Source organism: Equus przewalskii, chromosome 12 (genome assembly GCF_037783145.1).
Source record: "Equus przewalskii isolate Varuska chromosome 12, EquPr2, whole genome shotgun sequence".
Taxonomy (NCBI): domain Eukaryota; kingdom Metazoa; phylum Chordata; class Mammalia; order Perissodactyla; family Equidae; genus Equus; species Equus przewalskii.
Genome location: NC_091842.1, coordinates 34,166,239 through 34,179,605, shown reverse-complemented (window position 1 = coordinate 34,179,605; position 13,367 = coordinate 34,166,239). Strand labels below are relative to the sequence as shown.

At 51.0% G+C, this 13,367-nt stretch overlaps 1 protein-coding gene across 1 annotated transcript in view; it reads right to left on the bottom strand.

The window, feature by feature from the left end:
* The window catches only part of GRIN2A (glutamate ionotropic receptor NMDA type subunit 2A), a 361,604-nt gene extending 352,775 nt beyond the window's left edge, over positions 1-8,829 (bottom strand). The window contains exons 1-3 of the mRNA XM_008526526.2: positions 7,860-8,829; positions 7,079-7,269; positions 5,237-5,668 (exon numbers count right to left, since the gene is read on the bottom strand). Of these exons, the coding sequence (XP_008524748.1) occupies positions 5,237-5,650 (414 nt within the window). The 5' untranslated portion in view covers positions 5,651-5,668; positions 7,079-7,269; positions 7,860-8,829. The remainder of the gene's footprint in view (positions 1-5,236; positions 5,669-7,078; positions 7,270-7,859) is intronic.
* Positions 8,830-13,367: the final 4,538 nt, after the last annotated feature.

The following is a 13,367-nucleotide window of genomic DNA, read 5'->3' as shown; positions in this document are numbered from 1 at the left end:
ATGACTTATGTGAGGAGGCGTGGATGACTGCATCTGACATGGCTCATCGCAAAGGCTAAAGATAGGCCTCCCCACTCTCTGTCTCAGGAACTACCCGATGCCTCCAGAGCAGGAGCTGAGTGGGCTCCACCGACATTCTGATGTGTGCGTCTGCCCTTTCCACGAGCTTTCAGTGTTTAATGGAAGGCCCGTCACTCACACCCCAACCCCGGGGCTGCGGGGTTACGAGAGCACCAACATCCACCTCCTGCGGATGAGCTTTTCCTCAGGAGCCCTACAGGGCCTTTGGTACGGAACCCCTCAATTTCTGTTCATCTCCAGGATGGCTAGTAATTATCTGCCCACTAGAAAGGAGAGGAGACTTGGCACACACCCAGGAAATCAGCCAGCTTTAGGGAACAAACACTGCCTGGAAAGCCCTGAACAACAGTGTGGCGAGTTTGTCTGGAAACTGCAGCGAGCTGGCATCAGAAGCAATGACTTGATTCATTCAATCAACAAACATTCACCGAGAAACAAATGCAGAGGGCAAGATCAGTGCCAGGTGCCGAGAAGAACACCCGTGCGGATCAGAAATCAACCCTACGAAAGGTGGAAAAATAGAAGAATGGGTAAAATAATTGTGGTGTATACAGAGTACTCTACAGCCATTTGAAATCCTGTTTAGAAGTCTATTTAATGACAAGGGAAAATTTCAAGAATACAAAATCAAGTTTGAAAAAAATAAAAGCAGGTTATGAAATATAGCTGTGAACTGTGTTCACTCTGATTTTGTAACCTCTCTCTTCTCCTAACACAGAGAATTTATAGATAGATTTTTAGATATTTTAAAATTTACAGAATACTGCTTGGAAATAAGAAAAGCGAATCACAGATCAAAAACAGAGAGGACTTCCTAAAAAATAAATGAAGATGGGACTCTGTGGTTTCAAGTAGGAATCAAAGCCACATGGTCCATGGGGGGAAGGGTCTGATGTGGGCCAGGGGAGCAGAGATCCTCACATCTGCCCAGGGGATAAGGGACAAAACTGGACCCAGAACCGTGCAGCTGGCTGTGAACAGGGCTGGAACATCCACAGCACCCACCACCAGTCACGGCCAAAAAGGATGCCCCTGTCTGTGTCAAGGAGCCAAAATGAAGTCACCCACATGAGACTGAGACCCAAGCCTGCACCATAGGGAATATAGAGCAGGAAGAGAGTTCTGAGCTGAGCAGTTGACATGAGCTCTGGTTTAAAAGCGCACCCCCTTACAGATAGAGGGCAGAAGAAATCATAAAACTGCCTTGAAGGTAAGTTCAGAAGCAAAAATTAGAGCACATATGAGGACATCCAATGATCAGACTCTCCAGAATGGAAGAACTCATACCTGAAGAAACAAAGATGCTACAGGAATCAGAGAAGGACTTCATCATAAGTATTTTTTTAAATCCTCAAAGGGACAGAGGAGGAATTTTACATCCACAAGCTGAGAAGAGTTTTTTTTATAAAACAAATAAAAAAAAAAGCAGGAAGGTATGAAAAGGAACCAACTATTTCTCTTGGAAATAAAGTGAACCATTGTTGAGATTAAAAACTCAACAGATAGGCAAAATAATAGATCAGATGCAAATGAAAAGAGCCGGTTAACTGGCCTGGAGAATTGAGGAAATCTTCCCAAATACAGCATAGAGACAGAGAACTGAAAGAAAAATGTTTAAGTTAAGACATGGAGAATTTATTGAGAAAGAACATATGGAGGGACAGAGATAATGCTAGAGAGGAAACATCCAACAGACAATGGCTGAGATTTTTCTAGAATTCAAGAAAAACCTGGATCTTCTGACTAAGAGAGCAAGTGCAAAGTACAATAAACAAAACTGTATACACAGAATAATCCTGAACTTTAAATAAATAGCGCTTAGAAAGAAATAGACCCAAGCGTCAACAGTGGTTACTCCTCGCAATAGGATTGAGAGGGAGATTTTTCTTTTCTTCTTTAAACTTAAAGCTACTTTGTATGTGCTCCACAATGAAAAGACATTATTTTTATAAACTGTGGGGGAGGAGTATTCATTATTTCAAATAGACACAAACACACTTTTTAAAAAAATCCATCTTCAAGGAACTTCGACTCAGTAGAAAAGATGAGGAACGTATAGAAACAACATTTAAGCAGTAACCCACATGGAGAGATGCAGTAAAAATCTCAGCCTTGCCTTGTCCCCCATGGCCCAATTAGGAATAAGGGGGAAGAGAGAGGAAGAGGTGAGGACACTGAGCAGGAACATAAATGTCTGGTGCACATGCTGGATTTACTAGCGGCTGTTACTGCAACCAGAGTGCATTTTGTTTGGATGGGATCAAAATGGTCAAACCAAGAGAAGATGAGAACTTTATCTACATCAAGCATTATTTGCACCTCTAAATTAATTATATTGCAAGAACACCCACTGATAGAAGCAAAAATTAACATCTCCATTGTAAATTCAATTAACACCACAAAAATCTGCCACTTAACACATTTCGATTATTACCAAGCTTGGTTCTTTTTTGTCTAAGGGTCAAGTAGACCGAGAGAAAGGTAAAAATGGGGGGAGGGGTGTTCGATTTGATAATCAAATTAACTACACTCTCATCCACAGCGGCGTTATCATGTTACCGATTTGGAAGTGAAAGCAACACAGGTATGCTCTGGGCTGTACCAAACGAACACCACCTTAGGGGGAGACAGAGACACCTTGTCCGTCTAGGGAGATTCAGCCTTTGTGGCCACACACCATTGGTACACCCAACCAAGTCTGAGGTTTAGGCAACATCCCATGACTGCTTCTTCAGAGCCAAACCAACTGTACTCAGCGTTCAGCTCCAAAAGAAAACAGGTGGCAAAGACGCAAGCCAACTGGATGTGCTACTAATGGAAAGGAGGACTGTTCACATCTCAGACAGTCTCTTTCCTTTTTTAACACATCCAGGTTTCTCAAAATACCACCCTTTAACCCAACTCTTCTCAACATTACCTGCACATCCCACACACGGGGCCCAATATATACCCTTCCACAAATAGGTTTCCACCCTTACCCCTTGGACTTCTCAAAACTCTTTCTAATACCCCTTCAAGGGAGGAGCAGCTGCTGGTCTGGTAAGTCACAGCCTGACATTCATAGTGGATGGGGCCACTGCAATCAAGGGGGTGCTCAACTAGGAGCCCCCCTCTATTCCTGCTTCTTTGCCCAGTTGGATGGGTAGGTCACGTACGAGCGTGAGCCACACACCTGCCAGCTCAGACCTCCCACCCTAAGCCTCAAACCGCCTTCTCCAAGTCAACTTTTACCAGATTCCTCCATTGATTATGCTGGGCCCTAGTCAATCAAGAAATTTCACTCTCCATTTGGCCACTGTTTTTCACGTGTCGCTCCTTTGGTCAAAACTTCAGAAGGGAGAAGTGATGGGTGGTAATATTTAGATCCCGAAATCTCACTGCCAACCCCTGCTGGAAGCTACTGTTCTTCTTCCTGCCTTCATCAGAAGGCTGGCCAAGCCTTATGCACAATCCCTCTAGACCCTGATTCTCTGCACCTCTGCATGGCTCGGTACCTCCCCAAAAATGAGATAACTTCCTGACCCTCCTGAAGAAGGGATGACAAAGTTAAAGGACAGGCTTGGTTTGGTAGAATGCGAGATCACAGGTTGGGACCAGAAAACCAGAGATCTAGTTCCACCACGCCCCATGTGGTCTTGGCCAAGTCTGTAACTGCCCTATGCCTCAGTTACCTCATCTGAAAGTTTCAGGATGCTCCAGGAAACTCTAAGGCCCTTTCCAGTTCTGAAACGGCCCACACACTGGTGGTAGGACACAGCTGTTCCCTACTTTTGCATCCCAGAGAGGAGCGCCCCCAAAACTGACAGGTGGCTGGGAGGACGCTCAACCACACGCAGGAATGCTGCTAGGCTGCAAAGCATTTAAAATGAATGTTTAATAAGATACTGCATCGGTTGTGTACTTCGACCGAATGTGCTGCAACCCGAGAGCCCTGAAAGAATTAATACGGTTCCCAGAGGAGCTGGTGGGAACTGCTGAGGCAGAAGCAGGATGTGATTTGATAAATATAAAAGTGCTTTGAGAGCGTCAGAAGGGAAGTGCTGTGACAAATGTCTGCCCGCTCCATTAGGATGTCTCCTTCTATCTAAGGAACAAGCTCAAGAAAGTCTCAGGGCTGGGGACCACGGCACACAAGTACACTCACCCTTTCCAACCCACCCCACCACCCTTTCCTGGGCTCAGACAGAGGTACAGGGCACCTGCAACCCCAGTCCTGCCCTTTTCTCTCCTTCCACACCTTCCCTCTCCCTTCCCACCCTCTCCCATCTCTCTCCTTCTGCACAATTGTTAAACCAGGCCCTCATTCAAATCTTCATCTCTCTCCCCTCTTCTCCAAACTCACACTCCCAGCTGGTCCACAGAAAGACCCTCCATCTCATTCTAAGCCAAGAGATTCAGACACATCATCCTCCATTCTGACACCAACTTCAGTACCCAAAACCATCCTTGGGAGCCAACCCCACCAGCTGAGGGCTTTGGAGCCCCTGTCAGCCCCACCCAGGGAACGCGTAGGAACAGCCAGGCCCTCCATGTGCTGGGTCTGCAGTCAGTTCTCTCCAAGCACACCACTCCCCTAGAGGAACACTCCTGGGTGCCTCTCGCCCAGGGTTTCTCAAATGCTGCCCCTCTCTTCCCCGAATTGCAGAGAATCTGCTTAAGCACGACATTTCTCTGCCCTTTCGTGCTTTACCTAAAAACTTTGCATTTTATTCCATCACATACCCACATTTAATCTTTTCTGAAATAGTTTTAGTCGCTTACCACAAGAGGGAAAAATGTACATTTCACACAAAACAATCAGGTAGAATTGACATTATAGGAATATGAGCCACGTTGTTTCGAGCGCTGCCAGGCTTGCCTCTGTGCACTACTTGAAATTCTCCAAGCATTCCACCACTCCATCAAATTTCTGCATTTTCCAAGCTCTTCCTGGCACACCCAAGGTGCCTCTGCGCACCCCACTTTCAGAACCAAGGCAAAAATCATTTCCATTCATTTCCAGGTTGCAGAGGCAGAACCTGGTTCTCACCAAGGCCAGTGGCCACGACCCCCTTTCAGATCAAGACAGATGCCAAAGGCTCGCGAAGACCAGGCGTGTCCACCATAGGATTGGCGCACTCCCGGGTCCTGGCAGCCCTTCGCCTCCCGGCCTTACCTTGTCAGCCATGATCATAGATGCGCCCCCGTGGATGCCCAGGATGGGGATGAAAGTCTGTGAGGAGATAAAATCCAGCATCTGGGCCACGGCCTCCTGGTCGGTGTCGTCCCCAAACACGAGGCCGTGGATGCGCGCCCCGGACATGAGGTCGCACACATGCGTGATGAGGCTCTTGGGGTCGGTGCGATTCATCAGCAGCGCTACCACGTTCACGTCCAGGGGCAGCCCCGCCGCCTGCTCGGGGCCCCAGAGGTTTCGCAGTTCGCGCTCCGTCACGTCGTGGCTGTGCCCCAGCAGCACCGCGATGTTCAGCGCCGGGGGACCCTTCTCCGCCGCCGCGCCCTGCGCCGGACCGCGCCAGACCAGAAGGGCTGGCAGCACCAGCAGGGTCCAATAGCCCAGTCTGCCCATAGTCGCCACTTACGGTCCCTGCAAGGTGAAGAGGGAGAGTCAAGGCCGCGATGAGCGAGGGTTCTAGACGAAAGAGATTACTGACCCAGCCTCTTGATTTAGGAGCCCACCCCCAGCGCGAGGTGCAGGCGTCACTGACTCCATTCCCCATCCCCGACGCCATCCACATCTCTTGACCCATCTCCAACTCTGTCCACAACTCCAATTTGAGCTAATTCTCCATCCCTGTGCTCAAATGCATCTTCGCACGCAGCCTCCTCCTCATGCCGTGCCTCCGGCCTCTTCTCCATGCCCGACTCTGCCCACATCTCCCACCACATCCCCCAACTTAGCTGCGGACCACGGCCCCCCGAGAGTAGGCGCGCGGAGCAAACCCTCCACCCACCCCTCTCCCACCCTGGCTAGTGAGAACCAAGTTACCAACCCCGCCTCCTTCTCACAAGGAGCGAACTAGCGACAAGCCCTGGCGTGCGGAGGCGGTGCCGCGACTCCGCATTCCCGCTCCCGCGCTGAGCGAGTTAACTGACCCCGCCCCCCGCGAAGTCGCGGGGTGCAGCACGGACCAGGCTGCACGCTGCATCCGCTGCAGACCCCCATCCTCTACAGGCTACACCCCAAGCGCATGGGAATGAGGACGCTTGCTTGTGCGCCCCAGGCCCCGGGGTACCTGGGGGAACTTGGGGCCCGCCCCACCTCGCGCGGAGGGGCCATGAAGCGATTTCCACTCAACTGCAAGTGGCCCCGGGACCCGCCCCCTACACGCACGCGTGCACACACGCGCGCATACACACACACACACCCTCTCTCACGCTTGCCGTGTGCAATGCAGAATTCCGGAGAGGAGGCACTTCCCCCCGCGGGCTGGCGGGTGAGAGCCGGCAAAGAACCTGCGCAGGGGCAAGGTAGGCTCCCAAGAAGCTCTCCGACGGACATGAACGGTACAGCCCCATCCCAGGCTTTCCACTTCGGGTCCCGTTACCAAGTCTTAGGTGCACGTGGACAGCGGGCCGCACACCCTTCACAGGCACGCTCGCATTTCTGCGCACATCCGCAGGCCGCGGTAACGGTGCCCATCCGGAGTCCGTACACGTCCCCACGCGGTGTACACACATGTACCGCGCCAGGTGCACAGCCGCGCGTGCCTGCAAATACCGGAACAGTCGTGCACGCGTGCACAGGCGCGCGCCCCTCGAGCCGGGCGCTGCGGGAGCCAGGGGAAGTTGGGGCGAACTCGCGCCGGCCTCGGCGCTCTTCCGAGGAGCTTCGCGGAGTGCGGAGCCGCAGCGCCCCCTGGTGCTCCTCCCGCGCCTCGCTACTGGTTCTCCCTCTCCCGCTTTCTCTCTCTCTCCCATCCTTCTCCCGCTCTCCCTTCGGTCGTGTCTTCCTCCTCCCCAGCCGGCGGAGCCCAGGTCTCCCTCTGGGACGTACCTGTAGCCGGAGAAGGTCGAGGATGCAGTGGGGCGCGCTGCGCGCACGAGCATCTCGGCCGCCTCAGCAGCCACCGGGTTTAGCGGGTTCCCGCATGCTGCGGCCCCCGCGCGCTCCCCTGGCTGTCCCGCGCTGTCCGCATCGCCCCCACGGGGGGCGGCTATCCAAGCCGGAGGCTCTGCAGCAGGGCTCTACCGGAGCGGAGAAGAGATGGAGAGGGAGGGTCAGCCCACTGGCGGGGGGAGGGAGAGTGGGGGGCAGGCTGCAGTCTGCAGTGCTCACAGCCCCTCTGTGCGCACAGGGGGCTCGACTGGAGAGGGGCAGCTGAAGCTCCGTGCCCAAGACGCCCCCAGTGCGGATCCAAAGACCCCGTGGCCGATATGGAGAGCTCTGCTCCGGGGCGCACAGAACCGGAGCCTTAGGTTGGCCACCCGAGAGAAGCTAACTGGGCACCTCCACCCTCACTCCCTATCACCTCCCTGGCGCCGGCTGCTGGGAGTTGTGCGGCCGGGAGCTGCTAAGCGAGGAGGGTAGGGAGAAAAAGAGGAGGGAATGGGGGGAGGGGGGTTGGGAGGTGGGCCCTGGCTGAGTTTGCGATGAGCCGGCAGGAGGAGAGGGGGAGGGAAGGACTCGGGCTCCCGCGGTCCCAGATCCCCGAAGGAGGTGCGATCATTCCCACGCAAGACCCTCTTGCGGTCCTGCTGCCCCCTCCTATCCAGGCCTCCCACCGTCTTCTTCCCAAAGAGGCCGCCCAGGCCCCGCGTCCCGCGCCAGCACTCACCGCAGCCTCTCTCCACATAGTTCTCAGCAGTGGCCGCTCCTGGTCATCTCCAGGGTTGATGGCTGCGGCCGCGACTCTCAGCGCTCACCCGGCCCCATGCTCTGGTTAAGCCCTGGGCGCCTCCCTCCAAGAGCCGGAGCTCGGCTTCCCGCCCCACTCTGGACAGCAGCTGCCCGGTCCTCTGAGCGCACCCCGAGAGCCCTCTCCGCAGCCCAGGCGCCGGGGTGGTGTGTGTGAGGGCGAGTGAGTGTGTGAGTGAGTGTGGGAACGCGCGCGCGCGTGTGGCCGGGGATCCCCGCGGTCCCTGGCCGAGAGAGAGGCGGGGGCGGGGGAAGGCAGCTCCCTCCGGGCCCTTCGCTGAGGGGCCAGCTCGGCGCCGGGCGTTCAGCTCCCCACTTCCCGACGGGAGTCCGGAGAGCGCCTGGCCACCCTGGATCACAGCACTGGCAAAGCCGGGCTCCCGGGGCGGGCTTCTGCTGCGGTCGCCTCGAAGGAAGAGGAGGAGGAAGGCAGGGGCGCCCCCACGCCAACTTAGGGACTTGTTCTCAGTCGGCGAGACGCAGCAGCCCCCGCGAAAGCCGGAGAGGCTTGGAGCTCCGGCGGGCGAAAGCGTCTCCCTCCCGCAGCCGCCCTCCCCGGAGGCGGGCCGAGGCAGACCCCGTAGTCCCTCCGCGCCGCCACCCGCTCCCGGGGCGCACGGCGGCGACAAGGCCGGGCTAGGTGGCTGGCTGGCGGCGGGGGCGCCTGCAGCGGCGGTGCGCCGCTGTCCGTGGTTCTGAAACCACGCTCTCCGCCCGCTCCGGGGCGTCTGGTGCTGCTGAAGAATCAATTATTCAGATCTCCGCTACCGCTTTCTCCTCCCCCAGTGCCTGGCGCTGGGTACAGCGATCCCCCCCACCCCGCCCCACGCACAGGCGCGCCGACACACACACCCCCCACAGAATCTGCTCCAGTGCGTCTCCCTGTGCCTAGCCACCCCCGTGCGGGAACCCACTCCTCTGATCTCAGGGAGCCAGAATCCTAAAAGTAAAGACGTCTCTACATCTCCCACTTGCTTCCTTTTTGTTTTCTAAGTTATACCGAACAAAACTCGCCCTGAGGCTGCCACTTCGGAGCCACCAGCATGGGTGAGCCAGAGAGCACGGGACGGGCTGGGTGTGTGGGGCCCGGCTGGCTTGAATTCTGCCAACTGGGCATAAAAACATTGTCAAGTGAGGACCTATGCCCCTTTTACACTCCACAGTGTCTCTCCTGCCAACGCCCGTCTCTGCTTTTCCCGCCTCAGGTCCCCAAAGGGAAGAGGTCTTAAATTGTAAGAGGTTTTGCAACCAGTGTTCTAACCCTGTATCCTCCGCTTAACAGCCTGATCTCACCTTTGGGCCTGTTATTTATCTTCCCTTATCAATTGCTAATCTGGAAAATGGGGAAGATAGTAAAAAATATCTACTCCTCAGAGTTATTTCGAAAATAAAATGAGATAGTCTTGGTAAAGGAGCCAACAAGCTCCAGCAGACAGTAGGTTCTCAATAAATGTGAAGTCCCTATAAGGGGGCCTAAGAAGGATGGGATTCCTTCCAGGAATGCAGAGCGGGCTGCTGAAATGGAGACAGGAAAGAGGCACAGTTCCTGGAGACCTATGGCCTTATTATTAAGCTGGTTGTTATGTTGAGTTCTCTAGAGCTTTATTATCCAAAAGACAGAGAACGGATGGGAGACATCCCAGAGGGTAAATGAAAATGGGGGTTTGTGATATAAGGCAGAGAAGAGGGGAGTGTTCCATTTCTCAAGGCTGTAACTGGGCTGAGCTGGATTAGGCCCTTCCCATGTGTAGAAATGGTCGCTTCTCGGACTTTGGCACTGGTATAGGACCCTAATTTAGGGACTTACATGGAAGTTAGGCTGTTTTATGTAAATGAGGTATAAGTTATATACAATAAAATGCACATCTCTTAAGGATTCAGTTTAGGTTTTGAAACTGTGTGCATCTGTGTAGACCAACACCCAAAACCAGGTATAGAGTATTTTCATCATCCCCCAGAATGTGCCCCTCTGCCTTCTGTTGTTATCTCACTTCCCCCCAGCAGACACCTCCAATTTTGATTTCTAACACCATATACTAGCTTTGCTTATTTTTGAACTTCATATCAATGGAATTCTACATTGTATATATTTTGGTGACTGGCTTTTTTCACTTAACCTAATGTCTGGGAGATTCGTCCAGGTTACTGTGTATAACAGCAGCTTTTTCTTTTTTATTGCTGAGTAGCTTTCCATTGTATGAATAAACCGCACTTTGTGTATCCAATCTCCTATTGATGGACACGTGGGTTGTATCTATCTGTGGAGCTTTTTAAAACACACATGACTGCACCCGCTTTAGATGTTCTCCATCAAAATCTCCAGGGGTGGAGCCAAGGGTGTGTGTTTGTTTTAATTCCATAGATGATTCCCATGAAGCCCTGGTTAAAAACCACCATACTTTCCGTTCTTGGATGGCAGTGCTGACCCTAACATAGTCTTTGATGCAAACTATTGGTATGCAGAGTTTGAAGTTATTCATGACCAGACTTGTGCAAAGGCAGATCAAACAGGCGTGGCCTCTTTTGAATAGAGAAAACCGACAGCCCTTCATTCAAAGGAAGACTCTGTCTCTGAAGACAGACACAGGCAGCTGGAGCTGCCCCAGGCTGGACATCTCAGTGTGGAGAACCATTTAGGGTTGGGCACCTAGAACTCATGGCACATGTGAGATGGTAACAGTGTACACGTGATCATGACAACTTGCTCCACCTTGTGCTGCAAGGCTAACGCCACCACCCAGCTTAGCCTGCTGGGCAGGATTTTGCTAAGCAAGACTTTCAGATGGAAAACCCTCATAGCAGCTATACTGACAAAAACTATATTTCCCCCCCAAAAAAAGCCCCTTAGCACATTTCTGCAGTCAATTTTGCCAGTTGGTTTTACTGCCAGTCACATCATGGAAGTAACTGAAAGAACCAAGTCTGGTCTTAAAGACCAAATTGTTTCAGTTGTTTTCAATTCGATTGATGTATCTTCAAGTGCTCTGCTAAATAGATGACCCCTATGGTTGCCACCTGCTTTGAGCCATTCAAACGCTGTGGTTAAAAACCAACCACCCTATCACGCCTACAGGAGAGAACGAAAGTGAGCCAATCATTGATTATGCTTGTCTTTAAATCTCTATTCTCAAAGGAAATTGGTAAAAAAAAAAAAAAAAAAAGAAAAAAAAAAGAAAGAAAAATTATAACGTTTTGAAGCTGAAAGACCTTTAGAGACTGTCCTGTATATTTTGTGTTTTCAAGTAAGTTTGGGGAACTCTGCCTACCTGAGTCACTGTAAGATGAATTCTTACATTAAAGGATCTGAGAAGCCCTGCAGTTAAAAAAAAAAAATGTTTTTATTAATCCAGCAACATTCCAAATGAAATTTGCACATCATAGCCACAACCATCCTAAGGAACTCTTGTTTCTTTGAATGCTTTTTGAGAATTTTTGACCTGACCCAACACCTTTACTTTGCATATGGGGAAAGTGAGACCCAAGTGGAACTAGTCAACTTTAGGACTACAAGACAAGAGGCTAAAGGCAAAATCTGGAGCAGGATCCAGAATTTTTACTTTAAGCATCTGCCATGTAAAATAAAGTTTGTTTGCTTCTACAACATTATTGGGATTCCAAAGCACCATGATAGAATCCAGACAGAGAAGGATAGAGCAGAAAAGTAATTTAGGGTGGCTGAGCAACCTGACCACCAGGCTAGCCACCCCATTTAGTGACCTACCCTCGCCATCCCTCCAAATTCCCTGTGGATTCCTATTCTGTCTTAACCACAGCCCCAGACTTCTTGCCCTTGTCTTTACGTATTGACAGATAAACAGTACTCACCTATCTTGTACCCAGGCTGGTACCACTAATCAGTTCTTTAACTGTTTCTCTCAAATTTGAGATAGGGCCTCACAAGCTTGCTCAGTTCTCGGTATTCTGGGTAGCCCCATCCCTTGATTAGAGTTCATTCCAATTTGCCATTCCTGACTTAGCAGGTTCTCATAGACCCCTGATTTAGCAAACCTGACTCTGATTGCCTCTATTTCCTTTCCTTTCTCTCAGATCCTAATTTCCATGTTACTGGATGACCTTGAGGACTTCCTCTTCTTTAGACCTCCGTTCCCCCATTTGTAAAAGAAAGGTTTAGACTAGCCAGGATGACCTCAAAGCTGCCTTCCACATTTAATGTTCTATGATGCTATGACTTGTCTTGAAGGTCTCGACCCTGGGACCACCCAAAGAGCCAGTTAACCCTTCCATAATATCTCAGCCAAAAAGCCCTTCCTGCTCTCATGACCCATTCCGGTATCAATAGTTCTAATCAAAGGGCAAGGCTTTTTCTCAACCAAGTCACTGCTAGTCTTGGGGACTAAAATGAAGACAGCAGCAAAAGATTTCTTTCCTTGTTGCTCTTTACCCAATGCACCCCCGGTGTCCTCCCTTACATCAGATGGGAGCCTAGGAGGCACCAAGGCATATTGTTGAGAGAAGAATCACAGTGAATTGGGAGTCAGGAGTCCTACATTCTACCGCTTTGGGAAAATTCATTAACCTATCCAGGCCTCAGTTTCTCCATCAGTAAAATGGGAGTAAAATCACCCTGCCTTGCATCATTCACAATAGCCAAGACATGGAAGCAACCCAAGTGCCCATCGACCGATGATTGGATAAAGAAGATGTGCTGTATATACACAATGCAACTACTCAGCTATTAAAAAAAACAAAATCGTCCCATTCACAACAACATGGATGGACCTGAAGGGCATTATGTTAAACAAAATAAGCCAGACAGAGAAAGACAAACACCATATGATTTCACTCATATGTGTAAGATAACAAACACACAAAAGAGACAAAGAGAACAATTCAGTGGTTACCAGGGGAAGGGAGCCCGGGGCTTGGCACAAAGGATCAAGGGGAGCACCGATACGGTGATGGGCAAATAATAATGTACAAGTGAAATTTCACAATGTTGTAAACTATTATGAACTCAGTAAAAATTTTAAAAAATTAAAAAATCAATAATCACCCTGCCTCCCCCAGCACTGTAGTCAAGGGTGTGTAAGGATATATCTTAGTGTGGGTCCCTTCCAGAGCAGTTAGCATTCTGCACCCAGTTCCAATGGAGGGGAGGGTTCCCCATACCACCAAGCAGTTCTCAGACACCAGCTGGGTGTCCTACAACTCAACTCAATTCGGACACTGTCTACCCAGAGGCAGCATCAGACTCCACAGGTGGAGGGCTCAGTCCCACAAGACTGGCCTCCACTTCAGATGCCAACCCCGAGTCCAGGCTGTTCCCTGTGCTTCTGACCCACCGGCTATAAATGAGAGGTTCCCACGACCCTCTCCTTGGATTCGATTAATTTGCTAGAGTGGTTCATAGAACTCAGGAAACCAGATTAATGACTAGTTTATTACAATAGATATTAAAGGATATGAA